The following is a 16,719-nucleotide window of genomic DNA, read 5'->3' on the forward strand; positions in this document are numbered from 1 at the left end:
AGGTGTCCCCCTTCCCCGGCGCGCCTCGCGGGGTCTCCTGCCCCGAGGTGCACGGGCGGAGGGCGCATCCCCCAGACCCTGGACCCCCGAGGGACGCGCTGGCTTGGCGCAGCCCCCACCCAGTGACCCTCCGGGGGGCGTCCGGGTAGAATCCCTTGCCCAGTGCTGCCAAAGTGCCCCGAAGTTGCGGTCCCGCCGGTTCCCCGCAGGCAGTGCCCACCCCGTGGGCAGTGCCCACCCGGTGGGCACCCGCAGGTGCTTCCTCCGGGCCTGGGCAGGGACCCCCGCCACGACTGCCAGCCCATGGACGGGCCCCCTGGGAGCCCCCAGGCCCTGAGGGCAGCGCCGGCAGCCAGGCCCGGAGCCCCGGCCCCGCCCCGGTTGCCTGGGCCCGGCCTCCTCACTCTCTCCCTGGGGAGGGCGCCTCATTCCTGCCCTTCACTTTCTGCCGTTACCTTCAAGGTATTTATAGGTGGAGAGGACAGCCCCCCTCCCAGCCTCCCTGGGGTCCTCATTTCTGGACCAGGAGCCCCACCGTTGGCCCCATGGATTAGAGCAGTCTTGGGGGGGGGGGGGATGGAGGACCTCAGACTGGGTGTGCATGAGGGGGAATGTTGGAGAGAAGCCAAGGGTTTAGTGCTAGGGTCACTTGAGGCTGCCTGGGGGTGAGGTGAAGGGGTTAATGCTGGAGGACCCTCAGGTCCGGAGGTGGAAATGTTGGAGTGTGGGAAAAGTGCAAACATAATTGATGTGGGAAACTGAGGCAAAGGTTGTGTGAGAAAAGTGCAGGGGCGATAATCGGGGGACTGGAGACAGTGTGCAGAGCTCGTGTGTGGACATGGCTGGGTGGGTGCTGGGACAGAGGGAGGCGTGGGACCTGCATGTGCAGGGAAGCGAGGGCACAATGGGGAAAGTGCAGCTCTGTAAAGGAGGGAGGCATGGGAGGGTTAATACTGGGTATGCAGGTACACAAATGGGGTAAATGGGGGCAGTGTAGATCTTTATGCAGAGAGGGGTTATTGATGGGGGTCAAGGTGTGCTGTGGTTGGCACAATCCCCAGTATGTGGGTACATGGGGCCTCAGAGCCATATATTCAGCTCACCTGGGCTGGGCAGGTTCCCTGGGTGACATGAGTGGTTTGCAGTTAGCTGCTAGCCTAATGATTGCTGGTTCAAACCTCACCCAGCACCTCCACAGAAGAAAGTGTTGGCCTTTAACTTCCATAAAGATTATAGCCAAGAAAATCCTGTGGAACTCAGTTCTACTCTGTAACACATGGGGCTGCCGTGAGTTGAAATATACGTGATAGTGATGTTTTTTTTGTTTTTTGTTTTGGTAGGGCTAGGAGGTAAACTTAGGCACTGAGCAGCAAGGGTGAACTCTGAGGCTTGGAGGGGGAAAACTGAGCCAGGACCTCTTTGCTACCTCCCCTAAGCACCTCTTTCTCTGCCCCCAGGCCCACAATGCCCCACTGAGCCAGCCTGGAAGCTGAGGGGAGCCACGCAAAAAGTGCCCATGGATGGGGCCCTGGCAGGGGGTCTGGCCGCCCCAGACCGTCCCCGTGGCCCTGAGAGACTGCCTGGCCCGGCGCCAAGGGAGGACATCGAGGGTGGGGCTGAGGCCGCTGAGGGGGAAGGTGGCATCTTCCGATCCACCCGTTACCTGCCTGTCACCAAGGAGGGCCTCCAAGACATTCTGGATGGCAGAGGTGGCATTTCTGGTAAGAGGGGGGCTCTCTGGTCCCAAAGGTGCATCCAGCCCTGTCCCCAAGGCTTGGAGAGGGCCAGTGGCCTCTGAGGTGACCCTGCACAGCAGGGGCTGAATTGGGATGCTGATCCAGCCTGGGTCCAGAGCACAGCTGGGTCATGCAAAGGAGTAGTTTTCCATTTTATGGTTGGAAAAATAGAGGCCCTTGAGCCGAGTGACCTGACCAAGGCCCCCCAGTGGTTGCAAGGAGCTAACACTTGATCCCAAATCTACCTGGCTCCCTTGGATCCAGATGCCCAGTTCAGTGCCCCAAGCCCCCTCCCCCATATGTCCCCCAGGTACCCCCGCCCACATCATATATCTCAGCTCCTATGCTACATACACCACCTTGGGGATGAGCCCTGCTCCTGATTCTTTGTGCTTCATGTGGCCAAAACAGCTTGTGCCCTCTAGTGGCTAGGGAGGGATTGGACAGTTCAGGGATGTTGGCCACTCCTTTGTACCTCAGTTTACCCAGCAAAAGGGGGTCTCATGCTGACTCTCCCTACCTCAAGAGTCATTTCTCACTCATTAAATATTGAGGCACCTACTATGTGCTAGGTACTGTTCTAGACACTGAGGATACAGCTGTGAACAAAAAGAGCAGAAGTCCCTACTCTGGAGGGCCTGACACTCCAGTGAGGAGAGGAACAACCAACTAAACAAATACACAAGGGCAGGTAGTAAAGGATGCTATGAGGGAATTACACAGGGTACTGTGATTATGCCTGTGGTTTAGGGAAAGCCTCCCTGAGTGGTGGCATTTGAGTGAATGGGAGTGGGAATGGCAGGTGCAAAGGCCCTGTGGCAGGGGGAAGCCTGGCATATGTGGACCAGGAGGAATCTGGTGTGCCTGGGGAGTACCTTGGGAGCACAGGCTAATGCATCATGATATCTGAAAACATACCCCTCCCTCCATCTCCTCAGCCTGCCCCAAGTGCCTCAGTTTCCAAGAAGCTCCATTCCAAACACTTTACCTGATCATCTCATATTGTTTTTGCAAGAACCTTGTGGGCTAGCTTCAGTTCCTATTACCTCGTGTTAGAAACAGGGAAACTGAGGCCCTAAGCAATTCAGTCCTTCACGATCACAGCACCAAGCAGTAAATGAATCAAGATTTGCACCCAGGTAGGCAGCCTGGCTTGATATGGCCTTTGTCTTCCGCCACCATGCTGCATCCAGGTGTTCTTGACCTGCCCCTGCACACCCTCGATCCCCTCATTGAGGCTGAGATGTGTACAGAATGTCTCAGGATTGGACACTGACCAAGGACACACATCCCATCCTCATGGACCCCACTGCCTGGAAGGTGGCAGGGACACGCATCACCAGCTGTTCAACCTGGTCAATGGGACTCCAATGGGGGCGGCATAAGGGACTGTAGGCCCGGAAGAGGTGCCTGACCCAGCCTAGGGGGGATCTCCCAGGTCCTGGAGGAAGTGAAAGAGGGAGGGGGAGGCACAGTGAACCAGGCAAGGAGGGCAGAAGGCATCTGGGTAGGGGACATGGGCTTGGAGGTGACCGATGTTTGTGCAGGTGATAGGCAGAGAGTGACGAGGTAAAACCCTGAGGGCAGAGCACCTGAGTCTCAGTGCTCAGGACTCGGCCATCCCCACCTCCAATCTATTCTGTCCAGTCCTTTCACCTAAGTCCCAGGTGAGGCACGACCATGCCCTAGGTCACAGGGCAGTCAGCAAAGGGGCATCTGGGGTCCCAAAGTCCTCTTTTGGCCTGGTTTCTAGGAATTGAGCATTTCTTCTCCACCTGGCACATGCCCAGGTCTAGGTAGGCAGGTGTGTCCTTCTCTGCCTGAGAATGTAGTCTGAATCCCATGCATGCGCCTGGTTTACAGCCTGAGCATGAGGGGCTGGAGGCCCCCCTCGGTATTTCTTTTCCCTGAGCAAATGGGGACAGGGGGCAGGAAACAGGGTCCAAGCCAGGTGTCTCTCCTGCTACCTTCTTGGCCACTGGCTCCTGCCAGTCTTATGATACATATGAATAGGAGCAGCTTCTGGGGCTACTATTCCACCCAAAGCCTAGGACTCCCTCATCCCCACCCAGCCCTCAGAGCCCCCCAAGGCCACCCTGGATTAGCCACCTCCAAACCCTTCAGCCTGGACCTGGATATGTCATCCCTGCCTCTTCAGTCCTCTATGGTGTCTGTTGACCCCCTACAGCCCTCCAACAGCCCCCCTGCCTATTGTGTCTCCCTGATTAGTCTCAAGGGTACACCAAAGCCTCAGGGGTGCTGAGACATATCTGTTGTGTGCTTGGTGCTGTGTTGGGGACGGGGACTAGGGGTGACTGGTACATCATTTCTGCCCTCGTGGGGTTCCAGGCGGGGAAGGAAGCCAGATGGGGGAGCAGGCGTGAGCTCCAGCTCCCTCCCTTCCCTCTACCATGGCTGCCACCTCCTCTCTGGGTCAAGCATTTACTGTGATTGTGTAGGTACTCATTGCTAGCAACTGTTCCCGTTAACGTCATTAGTTGCCGTGGGGTCAGCCCCTGACTCATGGTGACCCCACGCACAATGGCACGCAATGCTTCCTGACCTGCATGACCATCCCCATGGTCAGTGGCGGATCCTTCGGATTTTTGTTGGCTGATTTTTGAAAGTTGAATACCAGGACTTTCTTCCTAGTCTGTCTTAGACTGGAAACTCCATTGAAACCTGTTCATTCTCATAGCAACACACATGCCTCCAGTGATGGACTGTTGGTGGCTGTGTGTGAGGTCCATTGGCCAGGAATTGAATACGGGTCTTTCTCATGGAAGGTGAGCATTCTACCACTGAACCACCACTGCCCGTTTCCATTGTACGGAGGAGGAAACCAAGGCTTGGAGAGTGAAAGGCATGCTTTTTGGGTCACCCTGGGACTTGGACTTGGATCTACCTGGCTCCAAAATCTAGATTATTGGCCACACCACCAAGCTGCCTGGCTCAGGGTTCAAGCTGTTCACGGACACCCCTGGAGGCCGTGTTCTCATTTTCAAATCCTCTTGGGGACCCCAAATGGCAGGAGCCAATGAAAGACCCTCTGCATGACCACCGGCTGAGGGCTACGTCCCAGGCACCGTATTTGACCCATCGGATTCCCAGAAGTTATGGAGGTCTCCAGCTGCAGAGGCTTCTGGGCGAGCCCCTACCCCCAGTTGTATTGACAGTGGGGGGGCCTTATGTGGCCTGCTTCCTCCAAAGTCACTGCCACTAAAAATAGGAGCCTCGCTGGAGCTGCTCAGACAAAGAGGCCAACCCAGCCCCCTGGCTCGCAGAATTCTTAGACTCCGGCAATCGCAGAATCATCAAATCTGGGACGCTCGGAATGTTGGGAGTTTGAGAGGGTCACTGAATCTATGAAGCAGGTTACCTAGACTTTCCACTTGTGCTTCTCAGGCTAGCACAGCCTGGTCATCCTCTCTGGAGAGTCACTTCTCTGTCTTGCATGTCCTTGAGAGATCCCATTCCTGGGGGGTGGGGGTCTCACTCCCCTGGCTTCAAACCAAAGATGCCATCAAACCAACCCCAGCTTGTGGCGCCCCCAGGTGTGTGCAGAGTAGAACTGTGCTCTGGAGGGTTTTCTGGGCTGTGATCTTTCGGACACATATCACCAGACCTTTCTTCCGAGACTCCTTTAGATGGGTTTGAACTGCCAACCTTTATGTTAGTAGTTGAGTGCTTAAGCATTTGCACCACCCAGGGTTTGCCTTTCCCAACCTTCATGTCCCTTCCAACACCTCACCCCATTCCCCACCCAACATGGGCCCTTGCACCCAAGCACATCCCTGGCCTGACCCAGCCCCTCCACTCCCATTAGTCTGGTCCAGTGGTTCTTCACTGGGAATGATTCTGTCCCCCAGGGGATACTTGGCAATGTCTGGGGACATTTGTGGTTGTTACAACTGGCAGGGAGGTGCTACTGGCACCAAGTAGGTAGAGGCCAGCCAGGGATGGTGCTTAGTATCCTACAGTGCAAAGAATTGCTGATGGCCAGCAAGTTGACTCCAACTCCTAGCACCCCATGTATATCAGAGAAGAACTGCTTCACAGGGTTGGGTTTTATTTTGTTTTGTTTCAACCTATCTAGAAATTTTCCCTCCCTTCCTTTCCTATCCCTGGTAACCAACAAAGTTTCCTTCCATGTATAAACCTTTCCTTGACTTTTGACAGTAGTGGACTAATACAGTATTTGTCCTGTGACTGACTGAGTTCACTCAGCGTGCTCATAGGATTTTCAAGGCTACGCCCTGTCAGAAGCAGATTGCCAGACCTGTCCTCTGAGGTGCCACGGGGTTGGTTCGAACCTCTAACTTTTTGCCTAACAGTCAAGTGCTTAACCATTTGTGCCACTCAGGGACTGCAGTGCACAGGATGGTCCCCCTTAGAGAATGATCTGGCTTCAACTATCCACAGTACCGAGGTGTCAACATCCTGCTCTGGTCAATGCACATCCCTTTTTCCCTATCAGCCCCACCATGTAAAAGTCTTAGCTCTTTTCATGGGCTCTGCAGAAAGAACCCAACTTTTGGAACTCCCCTTTTATGCCTGGCTTCTGACAGTGGGAACTGGGGGAAAAAAAAAAAAAAAAAACAGCCACTCTTCTATTTTCCTGGACCATCCTTAAATTGGGGCTCTGGATTGAGCACAGGTTCCCCAGTGTGTTAAGCTTGGCACAAGTGGTTGGCTTGGCCCCTGACTGGCATGCTTGACCACACAAGGCAGGCAGAGGTCACAGGCCAGGATTTCTGGGGTCTCTCCAGGCATTGGCTCCAAAGGCGGATAATGGAGAGTTGGCTCTGTGTGTGAGGGGTCCCGGGAGGGAACTTGATTCCAGGGTGTCAGCGTGGAAAAAGTTCAGGAGGCAGGGATGAGCCCTCAAAGCTCCAGATTAATCCTCCAGCAAATGCCTAATGGGTACCCACCAAAGTGCTGCAGTGGACAGCTCACTGCCTCCTGCCCTTAAGGGGCTTCCACACTAGCCAAGTAGACAGTCCATCAAACCTCCTAAAGAGTGAGCCAGGCGGTTTCAAAGAAAGAAACAGAGCAGGGACAAGAGAGAAAGTCATAGGGGTCTTTACTAGTGGCCAGAGGAGGTGACTTTGGGGCTGGTCACACAAGAAGAAGGGAGAGGCTGCTGCTCCAGGCAGAGGAAATTCACATGCTAAGGCCCTGTGGTCCAAAAGAGTTAGGTGAGCTTGAGCCATTGTGAGGGCCGACTGGGGGTCTGGATTTCATTGTAGGTATAATGAGAAGCCAAGCAAGTTTTTACCAGGGTTTGCAGGGCGTGGGGACAGAGGAGGGTTAGGAGACAGTCAGCCTCTGGGGTCCCCAGGAGAGCAAAGAGGACTCCTCCAAGGAAGCCCTTTGCAGAGATTAGGGAAGTAGAGGTCAAAAGTGTCTCAGGGAGAGGGGCTGGGAGCCAGTGGGGCCTTCCCGAGGTGCCCAGCAAGGCTCCCGGGACTGGGGTGCAAAGGGCCCCAGCCAGGGGGCCCCCAGCCCCTCAGGGTCTCCCCTCTCTGTTGCAGACGGGCAGCCCCATCCCGGCCTCAGCGAAGCCCTCCCCCGTGCCACCTCCGCCACCCATCGGATCAGCAGTTGGTGAGTGCCATGCTGGCCCTGACTCAGGGAGGGCAGGGAGGCCAGGGGAACATGCCCAGGCCCCAGAGAAGCCCTGGGATTGAGAAGGGGATCAGGAGGCCAGGCAGGAGGAGGCAGTCCCGGGGGAGGGGGGAAAGATGAACACAGACAGTCAACTCTCATTATCCTTGCCAGGAGCGGGGCCCAGGTGCGTGCCAGAGGGGTCAGAGCCTGGAAGTTCGACCCTTGGAGTCCTGTTCCACAAGGAGACCCATAGAATGATGCTAGGTCTCTCTGAGCCTCAGTTTCCTCTTCTGTGAAATGGAGTTGCTAAGATGCCATGAGGACCCAGGGCAACAATGCTGACAGCAGCTACTGTTCATTAAAGGCTTTGCAAGTTCCGCTTTCTCTTGACAGTCGTATCAGGATTAGTCATAGTATCATTTATAGATCAGGTTCCGGTGTTACACTTGACTCCTAACCCAAAGGTTGGCAGTTTGAACCTACTCAATGGTGCTGTGGAAGAAAGGCCTGGCAATCTGTTTCCATAAGATTGTTGTTGTTGGTTGCTGGAAAGTTGATTCTGACTCCTGCCAACCCCATGTGTAGAATTGTTCCATAGAGTTTTCAAGGCCCTGACCTTTTGGAAGCAGATAACTAGGCCTTCCAAGGTGCCCCTAGTGGGTTTGAACTGCCAACTTTTAGTTAAATAGTCCAGCATTTAACTGTTTGCACCACCCAGACCAAGAAAACCCTATAAAGCAGTTCTTTGTAGCACATGGGGTCGCCACGTGTCAGAACCAACTCAGTGACAATAGGTATATCAGATAGAGAGCCCTTGCTTTGTTCTGGCCACAGCCTTGCTCAAAGGATGTTTTGGTACTGTCCCATTTCACAGATGGGCCTTAGCGAGGGAACCCCATGACCTCTGCTTGTCTTCTCTATGGAACCTGTCTCCATTTTTAAAAAGCCAGCTGCCATCAACTCCAATTCCTGGCGACCCCACGTGTGTCAGGGTAGAACTGTGCTCCACAAGGCTGATGGCTGATCTCAGAAATAGATCTCCAGGCCTTTCTCTCAAGGGGCCTCTGGGTGGACTCAAACCTCTAACTTTTTGGTTAGCAGCTGAGGGCGTTCACTGTTTGCACCACCCAGGGACTCCTGTTTGTTCCAGGGGAGTGATCAGTACGCCCCCACGAGACAGGTCTTGAAAATGGAGATGGGTCATGAACAGTCTTAATAAGAGCCCCCATTGGTCATGGGCTTACCAGGAGGCAAGGCATCAGTGGAAGTGTTTTCCCAACATTAAGTGGTATCATCCTCTCCCCACACCTCATGGGGTTGAGGTCCCAGTTCTAAAAGGAGCAAAATCTGACTTGATGAATTGGGTTTTGAAAGTATCATTTAAATAAGGACCTGCCACGTGTTAAACAGTTTCTTTGACCATCAATGTGAGAACGCTCCTTAGACATTGCATGAGGACATGGAGGTTCCTGCCTCTTGAGAATCATGCCCATTCTTAGGATTGGAAAACTGAGGCCCGTAGAGGTTGCCTTGCTTTGCACTGGAGGTCATAGGCTGAGCGGGGACCTTCAGTCTCTCCTGGCTGTGTTTTTTGAGCCACCAGCTGGGGAGACATGAAGAAGGGGTGTGTCCTTCAAATCGTTTTGCTGCAAAGTGAACTGTTACCAAATTGGCTGTGTAATTTGGGAGTGGGAGAGAGTCAGTCACCCCAGTTTGGGGAGGACCAGGCAGAAGCCAGAGCCTTGGGCTCTCCCAGAGAGGAAATGAGAGTTGACTGTGCCACCAGACTTGGAGACAATCCTTGGAGGTGGACCCATCCCTATATGTACCCTCCTCCCATGATGCCAGGGAGCTGGGCTATGTAGAGAGGTGTGTCTTGAGAGTGGGACCTGGCTTTTGAGCCCAGGGCTCTGGGAAGGTCCACATGTGCCCCCAACACCCTCCACCCTGATACTGTTAGTTGCCATCGAGTTGTTTCCAAGTCATAGCGACCCCATGTGTGCAGAGTAGAACCGACCTACAGGGTTTTCAAGGCCGTGACCTTTCAGAAGCAGATCACCAGGCCTGTCTTCTGAGATATCTCTCAGTGGATTTGAACCGCCAGCCTTTCGACTAGTAGCTGAGTGCTTAACCTTTTATACCACCAGGGTCTCCCTTGGTCTCCCTTCTCCCCTACTACCACCCTAGAAACCCCTATGGAGCAGTTCTACTCTGTAGCACAGGAGGTCCCCTGTTCCTCTAAGCTGTCCTCAAGCTCAGTACCTGGAGCCTACTTCAGGCTACCTGGGGGACCTCCCATCTGAGGGAGGGAAACTGAGGCCCACGGCTAACCTGTACCCGTTGGCACTTCCTTGCAGCTGCTGGGATGGAGGCAGCCTGGACTTCCAGCCAGGCTCTCCCCCACCCCACCTCCTGGGCCACTTCCCTGGCCCCCACGATGGCCAGGGACCCTGGGAGCACCCCCTGGTCCAGGAGGCCAGGGAGGGCATCTCCTCAGAGCGGAGGTTCGATGACACGGTCATTGTGAGGACCGTGAAGCCCCACGCCGAGCTCGAGGGCTCTAGACGTCTCATGCACCACCAGGGGGGACCAAAGCTGGTGGACAAGGAACCCTGTGGCCGCCCCGGCCTCCACTGGCTTGAGGATGCAGAGGAGCAGGGCCCCCATGAGGACACAGAGCTGCACCTGGACTCCTTCCGAAGGGTCCTCGTGCCAGCAGATGACAACCCCGAGACAATGGCCATGGAAGTCACACAAGAGGACCCGGTGGACCTCGAGGCACTGGCCCCGCCATCTGAGTGGAGCCTGCCAAGGGCAGCCTTGGAGGTGGCTACCCAGACCTGGACTGTGAACTCAGAGGCATCTGTAGAACGACTGCAGCCCCTCCTGCCCCACGTGCAGTCTGGACCCTACCTGTGCGAGCTGCTGGAGGAGGTAGCTGAGGGGACGGCCAGCCCTGACGAGGATGAGGACGAGGATGAGGAGCCGGTTGTGTTCCCCTGCATCGAGTGTAGCATCTACTTCCGGCAGAAGGAACACCTCCTGGAGCACATGAGCCAGCACCGGCGTGCCCCAGGCCAGGAGCCCCCCGCTGAACTGGCCCCACTGGCCTGCAGCGAGTGTGGCTGGGCCTTCGCTGAGCCTGGTACCCTCGAGCAGCATCGGCAGCTGCACCAGGCCTCTCGGGAGAAGATCATCGAGGAGATCCAGAAGCTGAAGCGGGTGCCAGAGGATGAGGGCAGGCAGGCGCGGCTGCAGTGCCCTAAGTGTGTTTTCGGCACCAACTCCTCCAAGGCCTTCACGCAGCACGCCAAGCTGCACGCACACGAGCACCGTGGCCCGGCAGCCACAGAACCCTTTGGCGGCGGTGGGGGCAGCAGCGGGGCTGGCAGTCCAGGCCCTGAGGCCCCTGGCCTCACCTTCCAGGCCTACGCGTCAGCCCCGGGCCTGAGCATCTGCGTCTTCTGTGGCTTCCCCGCACCCAGTGAGAGCCTGCTCAGGGAGCACGTACGGCTTGTGCATACCCATCCCCACTGGGATGATGGCGAGGCTTTTGAGGAGGACCTTACCGGCCAGCCGGGCACTAGCCAGGATGAGTACACCCGCTTCCCTGATGCTGCTGAGGACTACTTTGACAAAGCTGAGCCACTCTTAGCCTCCCCGTGGCAGGCAAGTCCTGCTGGGTACGACCCCAGCCTGGCCTTTGGGCCAGCCTGCCAGCAGCTGGGCTTGCGGGATTTCCCACTGTCAAAGTCACCCCTGTATGGCACGCTCCAGAGGTCGCTTGGAAAGCCAGCCTATTCCTCCCCGTTAGCATCCACCCCTTACTCTGTGCAGCCAAGTAGAAATAGCAGCTCCGTCCATCTGCTGCACCCTCAGGAGGTGGAGGGCACCGTGGGCTGCGAGCTTCAGGGTCAGTTGGAGGACCAGAGACATCCTTGGAGTGGAGAGGAGGATGACATGACCCTGACCTCTGAAATGGACTTTACCCCTGAAGACGGGGTCTTTCCACCCCCAGCTGCCACCATCATCCCACAGCCAGCCCTGGAACTCAAGCGTACTTTCCAGGGAGCCCTGTGGGCAGCTGAGGGCTCACAGGCCCAACAACAGCAGCTCCGTAAGATGGTCCCGGTCGTTCTGGTGGCAAAGCTCGGGCCACAGGTCATGGCGGCAGCCAGGGCACCCCCAATGCTGCAGGTCGAGGAACTGGGGCTGGAGGGTGCCCACCCCCTGGACTTCCTACTGCTGGATACACCACTGGGCGGCCCTCTGGGGCTGGACACACTCCTCGATGGGGACCCGGCAGCCCTGAAGCACGAAGAACGGAAATGCCCCTACTGCCCTGACCGATTCCACAATGGCATTGGCCTGGCCAACCATATCCGAGGCCACCTTAACCGCGTGGGGGTCAGCTATAATGTGCGGCACTTCATCTCGGCTGAGGAGGTCAAGGCCATCGAGCGCAGGTTCTCCTTCCAGAAGAAGAAGAAAAAAGGTAGGGCAGCTTCGTTGCAGCACCCACCTCCCTCCAAAGCCCAGGATGTGCAGGGCTGGGCCTGGAGCATAACCACCAACCCTAGTTCTAAACCCTCCCTTAGCATCAAAAAAAAAAAAAAGACAACCCAAACCTGTTGCTGGTTAGTTGATTCTGACTCACGGTGGCCCCATGTGTGTCAGAGTGGTACTGTGCTCCATACGGTTTTCAATGACTAATTTTTAGGAAGTAGATTGCCAGGCCTTTTCCTGAGGCACTTCTGAGTAGACTTGAACTTCCATCCTTTCAGTTAGTAGCCAAGTGCTTAACCACTCAGGCTCCTCAACCAGTTGCCAGTCACTGTACTCTAACTCATGGCAACCCCACGTTGAGTAACACTGTGCTCCATTGGTTCATTTTTTGATTTGGTTTCAGTGGTTCATTTTTTGGGAGTAGATTGCCAATCCTTTCTTCTGAGGCACATCTTAGGGGTCTTGAACTGCCAGCCTTTCAGTTAGTAGCTTATTGTGTTAACCATTTGAGCCACCCAGGGAGTCTAAGCAAGGTGAAGTTGAGGCCTCTCCCTCCAGGAAGACCCGGGGACCCCTGCTAGTGGATGTATGGGGACGCCCCAGTGTTATGGTCACATCAGCAGCTGGAGAAGGGATTCTGGGCAGAATCAGCCACAAGCAGGGACTTTTATTTATTCTTTCATTCAACAAATATTTATTGAGCATAGCAGCCTCTGTTCTGGGGACTTGGAGAGGTGGCAGCAAACAGAAAAAAAGCAGGCCCTATTCTCCTGGTAGTCACAGCCTAGAGTGGTGGGCTGTGGGAAGGCTTTAGAACCCTCCCCCGCCCCCTGGGCTGCCTGTGAGGTTATGCAGATTCCCAGGCGCCAAGGTTCTAGTTCCAGAGATCCAGCTCCAAAATAAACGTTGGGTGATTCTGACGTTGGCAGATATGGAGTCCGTTTGGGGAAAGGCTGGCCAGGTGTTGGAGTGAGTGTGTGTGTATGCATGTGTACATCCACATGCAGGGGGTAGCAAGGAGGCAGGGAACAGCCAGCCATGACACCAGGCAGTTATGACGTGACATCATGGTGTGATCAGGGGTGGGTGGGGGGCAGTGGGGAAGCCCAGTAGAGGCCCCTGACTCAGCCTGGGGGTTCCAAGAAGATTCCAGAACATCCATTGGCTCATCCAATCAATATTTAATTGATCACATTGGGGTCATTTCTTACCACCAGTTGCCACTGAGGCAACTACAACTCTCAGAAACCCCGTATGTATGAGTAGAACTGCTCCATAGGGTTTTCAAGGCTGTGAACTTTCAGAAGCAGGTCACCAGGCCTTTCTTCCAAGGTGCCTCTGGGTGGGTTCATACTGCCAGCCTTTTTAGTTAGTAATCACGCATTTAACCAACTGTGCCTCCCAGGGACTCCAGTGGGGTCGTAATGAGTGAAAATAGACCTGAGCTCTAGACGTGAGAAGGGTGTTCATCTAAGACGCCCCTACATGACAGCAAATCCACAGTTAGAGAGTGTTTCGAAGGGAGAGGTCTCTGGTGCTGGGAGATGTGGGAGAGAAGGGCCTGGGAGGTCAGGCAGGAGGACTTTCTAAAGAAGGAGTGTGAACAGCAAAAGGGGAGGAATACACTCCGGGGTGGCTGTGTGACCTGCAGGGTTAAGCAGCCCTGGTTATGGGCCTGGAACTAGGGAGCCACCTCTCCAGGCTGCTGTGTCCTCTTCTCTCTGCAGTGGCTAACTTCGACCCGGGCACCTTCAGCCTGATGCGCTGTGACTTCTGTGGAGCAGGCTTTGACACGCGGGCTGGCCTCTCCAGCCATGCCCGGGCCCACCTGCGTGATTTTGGCATCACCAACTGGGAGGTCACTGTCTCGCCTATCAACATCCTGCAGGAGCTATTGGCCACCTCAGCAGCCGAGCGGTCCCCCAGCCCCCTGGGCCGCGAGACCGGGGGGCCACCTGGCGCCTTCCTCACCTCCCGTCGGTCCCGCTTGCCTCTCACGGTACCCTTCCCATCCACCTGGGCTGAGGACCCTGGACCTCTCTATGGAGATGGTAAGGGGAGGGGGTGGATAGGGTGGAGGGGCCTGACTCTTTCCAGGGGCCCCATGGGGTACATGGAGGAATGAGGGGGGCACAACTCCACGTTCCTGAAAGTGCTATGAATTGCTTCACAAAGCACATTCATACTGTCCTCACAACCACCCTACCATGTGGGGCTCATTCTGTTTGATTTGGTGGCTGGGTTGGATCCCATTCCTTCTTCCCACTTCCTGACAGTAATCAAGCCAACGCTTACTGAGCTCTTCCTGAACATTTTGCCAACACAAGTCCATCTGCATCCTCACAACACCCCCATATGGCGAGTATTATGGGCCCCATTTTACAAATAAGGAAACTGAGGCACAGAGGGCTTAACTAACTTGCCTGAGGTCACACAGCTATAAGTAGCACGATACAGATTTGAACCCAGGCAGCCAAGAGCTCCAGAATCTTTGCTCTTGATGATACCTTGTAACAGTTGCCATCAAGTCAATTCTGATTCATGGTGACCTCGTGTGTGTCAGGGTAGAACTGTGCTCCACGGGGTTTTCAGTGGCTGATGTTTTGGCGGTAGATTGCCAGGCCTCTCTTCTGAGGCATATCTGGGTGGTCTTGGTTATCAACTGAGTGCTTAACCATTTGTACCACCCAGAAACCCCCATGTCTAGAGCAGTGCTGTGCACTAGAATGTTCTGAAACAATGAAGATATCCTCTGTCAGCGCTACTCAAGATGGTGACCACGAACCACATGTGGTTGCTGGACACTTGAAATGAGGCTACTCCTAGAGTAGCGGTTACCCTGTTGGACGGTGCAGATCTAGCGTCTAGATTCTAGATTTTCAGTGACTTCTAAGTTATCTGGTAGCACTGATAATCCCTTCTGTTAATCAAGCAGTGCTACATATTGAGATTTTGGCCCTGTATCATCTCATTTATGCCTCAGGATAATTCTGTGGGGCAAGAACTGTTGTGTCACTGTTCTGTAGATAAGGAAATAGGGGGTACCTGCTTGCATGGCACACAGCAGCAGGGCTGGACTTCTGAAAAGCATCATGTTGGGTGGTCTCTTTGGTGGATAGTGGCTTGGGAAGTCCCATGGTACTGTTTAGTGGAGGCCTGTCGGCCTGGACACCAGGGGAAGTAGACCCAGCCTAACAAAGCCTGACTTTGAGAGCCCCTTTACTGAACCTCAAGGCAGAGAACTCAGATGTGTGGAGCACGTGGGTTTTGTTGTTGTTAATTGCCAATGAGTTAGCTCTGACTCATGTGACCTCATGTGTGCAAAGCAGTACAGCACTCCATAGAGGTTTTAAGGCTGTAACTGTTCAGAAGCAGATCACCAGCCCTGTCTTCTGAGGCACCTCTGGGTAGGCTTGAATGCTAGTAGTCAAACGCCTAACTATTTGTACCACCCAGGAACTCCTGGTGGGCTTGGAGACACGGGACGGTCCAGGAGCTGGCAGGGGCTCCTCTCTCTGTTTCTCCTACCTTCAGCTTTCAGGGCACTACCTAGAGCTGTACTCTGGGCTTGGCTAGATCCAACAATCTGCAAGCCCTCTCACCCTGTAAGGCACTCGAGGTCTGCAAAGGGGAAGGTGGGGCTATCAGATCCCCACCTCTCTACCTTTGACAAGGAGGAAATTGAGGTCCTATCTTGGGGACAGGCAGAGTAGGAACATGACCTCGGGTCTCTTGCCTCTGCTCAAGGTGGTCCCCTGGGTGCTCTATTCACACACCTGGCTTGCTTTGCAGTGTCTCCAGGGTGGCTGGGAAGCAGAGCTGGCTCTGGGGATGGTTGGGGGCACAGGAGGCGGTGCTGGCTCCTGCCCTGCCCCTTTTTTTTCTGTCATCCCAGCAGAGGTCTGCAGAGCCCTAGGCATCAGGCTCACATTGCTTACTGGGCATCCAGGCCAAGCACCTGGGATTGGGAACAGTGTCCAGCAGCTGGGCCATTTCTGCTAGAGGACCAATGTGCCAGGCCATTAGGGTGTGAGGGATCAGTCTGTAGACGAGAGGTGGGATTGGCACCGGCCTGGCCTTATTCTTGGGAAGGCAGGCTGTGACCACCCTTTTCAGTGGACACTTGGGATGGGGGCAGCACATAAAGATGCTGAAAGCATCACCTTGATGGAGGTTGCCCAAGACTACGGACCAGGTCTGGGCACTCTCATAAGCGCTGTCCTTAGAAGTTAGAAGTTCCCTAGCGGGCCTGAGAGGGGCGGGTGCCAGGTCGAGGGCGGAGCAAAGGTCAAATTCTGGCCCCACCTAGCTGTCAAGGCACCGCAGGGGCAGCCAGTTTGGTGTAGCGCAGAGGGACCAGGAGTGCTTGGAAGGCGATGCTGGATTTGAGGGGGTTCTCCGAACTGGACAGCGCCGTCGCCATGATGTCATGATGTTGGGGGTGCTCTCGTGACTGGAGATCAAGTGTCTTCCAGGATTCCCCGAAAGGGAGACTTCAGGAAAGGGAGATGTCCCACCGGCCTGTCGGGGCTCCAGGGCTCTGGATGCTGTTACAGTGGGTGCATGGGGCAAGAGGTGTCCCATCTTGGCCTTAGGTGCTGCGAGTGGGGTCCCGTTCCGTCGAGGCCCGGCAGCACCGACGTTGGCAAGTGAGGCGCTGGTCCGCAGGGCAGGAACCAGAGTTCGGTTCGCGGAGCTCGGAGCTCGGCCGGCCACCCTGGGCGCGCCCCAAGGGGCGGGGCTGAGCGGGTTCGGCGTTGGCGGCGCTCGGCTGCTCCCGCCTGGGGCGGCCGGCCCGCGTGCGCCGGTGCCAAGATGGCCGCCTCCACCGCCCAGTGCCGAGTGACAAAAGCGGACAGCAAGGCGG

General features: G+C 55.5%; 1 protein-coding gene across 1 annotated transcript in view; it reads left to right on the forward strand.

Annotated features, from left to right (window-relative positions):
- Positions 1 to 1,516: 1,516 nt before the first annotated feature.
- Positions 1,517 to 16,719, forward strand: part of WIZ (WIZ zinc finger) — a 24,592-nt gene continuing 9,389 nt past the window's right edge. Inside the window, exons 1-5 of the mRNA XM_042783256.1 lie at positions 1,517 to 1,721; positions 7,271 to 7,343; positions 9,704 to 11,228; positions 11,265 to 11,841; positions 13,580 to 13,903. Coding sequence (XP_042639190.1) covers positions 1,517 to 1,721; positions 7,271 to 7,343; positions 9,704 to 11,228; positions 11,265 to 11,841; positions 13,580 to 13,903 — 2,704 coding nt within the window. The remainder of the gene's footprint in view (positions 1,722 to 7,270; positions 7,344 to 9,703; positions 11,229 to 11,264; positions 11,842 to 13,579; positions 13,904 to 16,719) is intronic.

The sequence above is a fragment of the Orycteropus afer genome, unplaced genomic scaffold, assembly GCF_000298275.1.
Source record: "Orycteropus afer afer isolate SDZICR_OR568_19922 unplaced genomic scaffold, OryAfe1.0 scaffold00772, whole genome shotgun sequence".
Lineage (NCBI taxonomy): Eukaryota > Metazoa > Chordata > Mammalia > Tubulidentata > Orycteropodidae > Orycteropus > Orycteropus afer.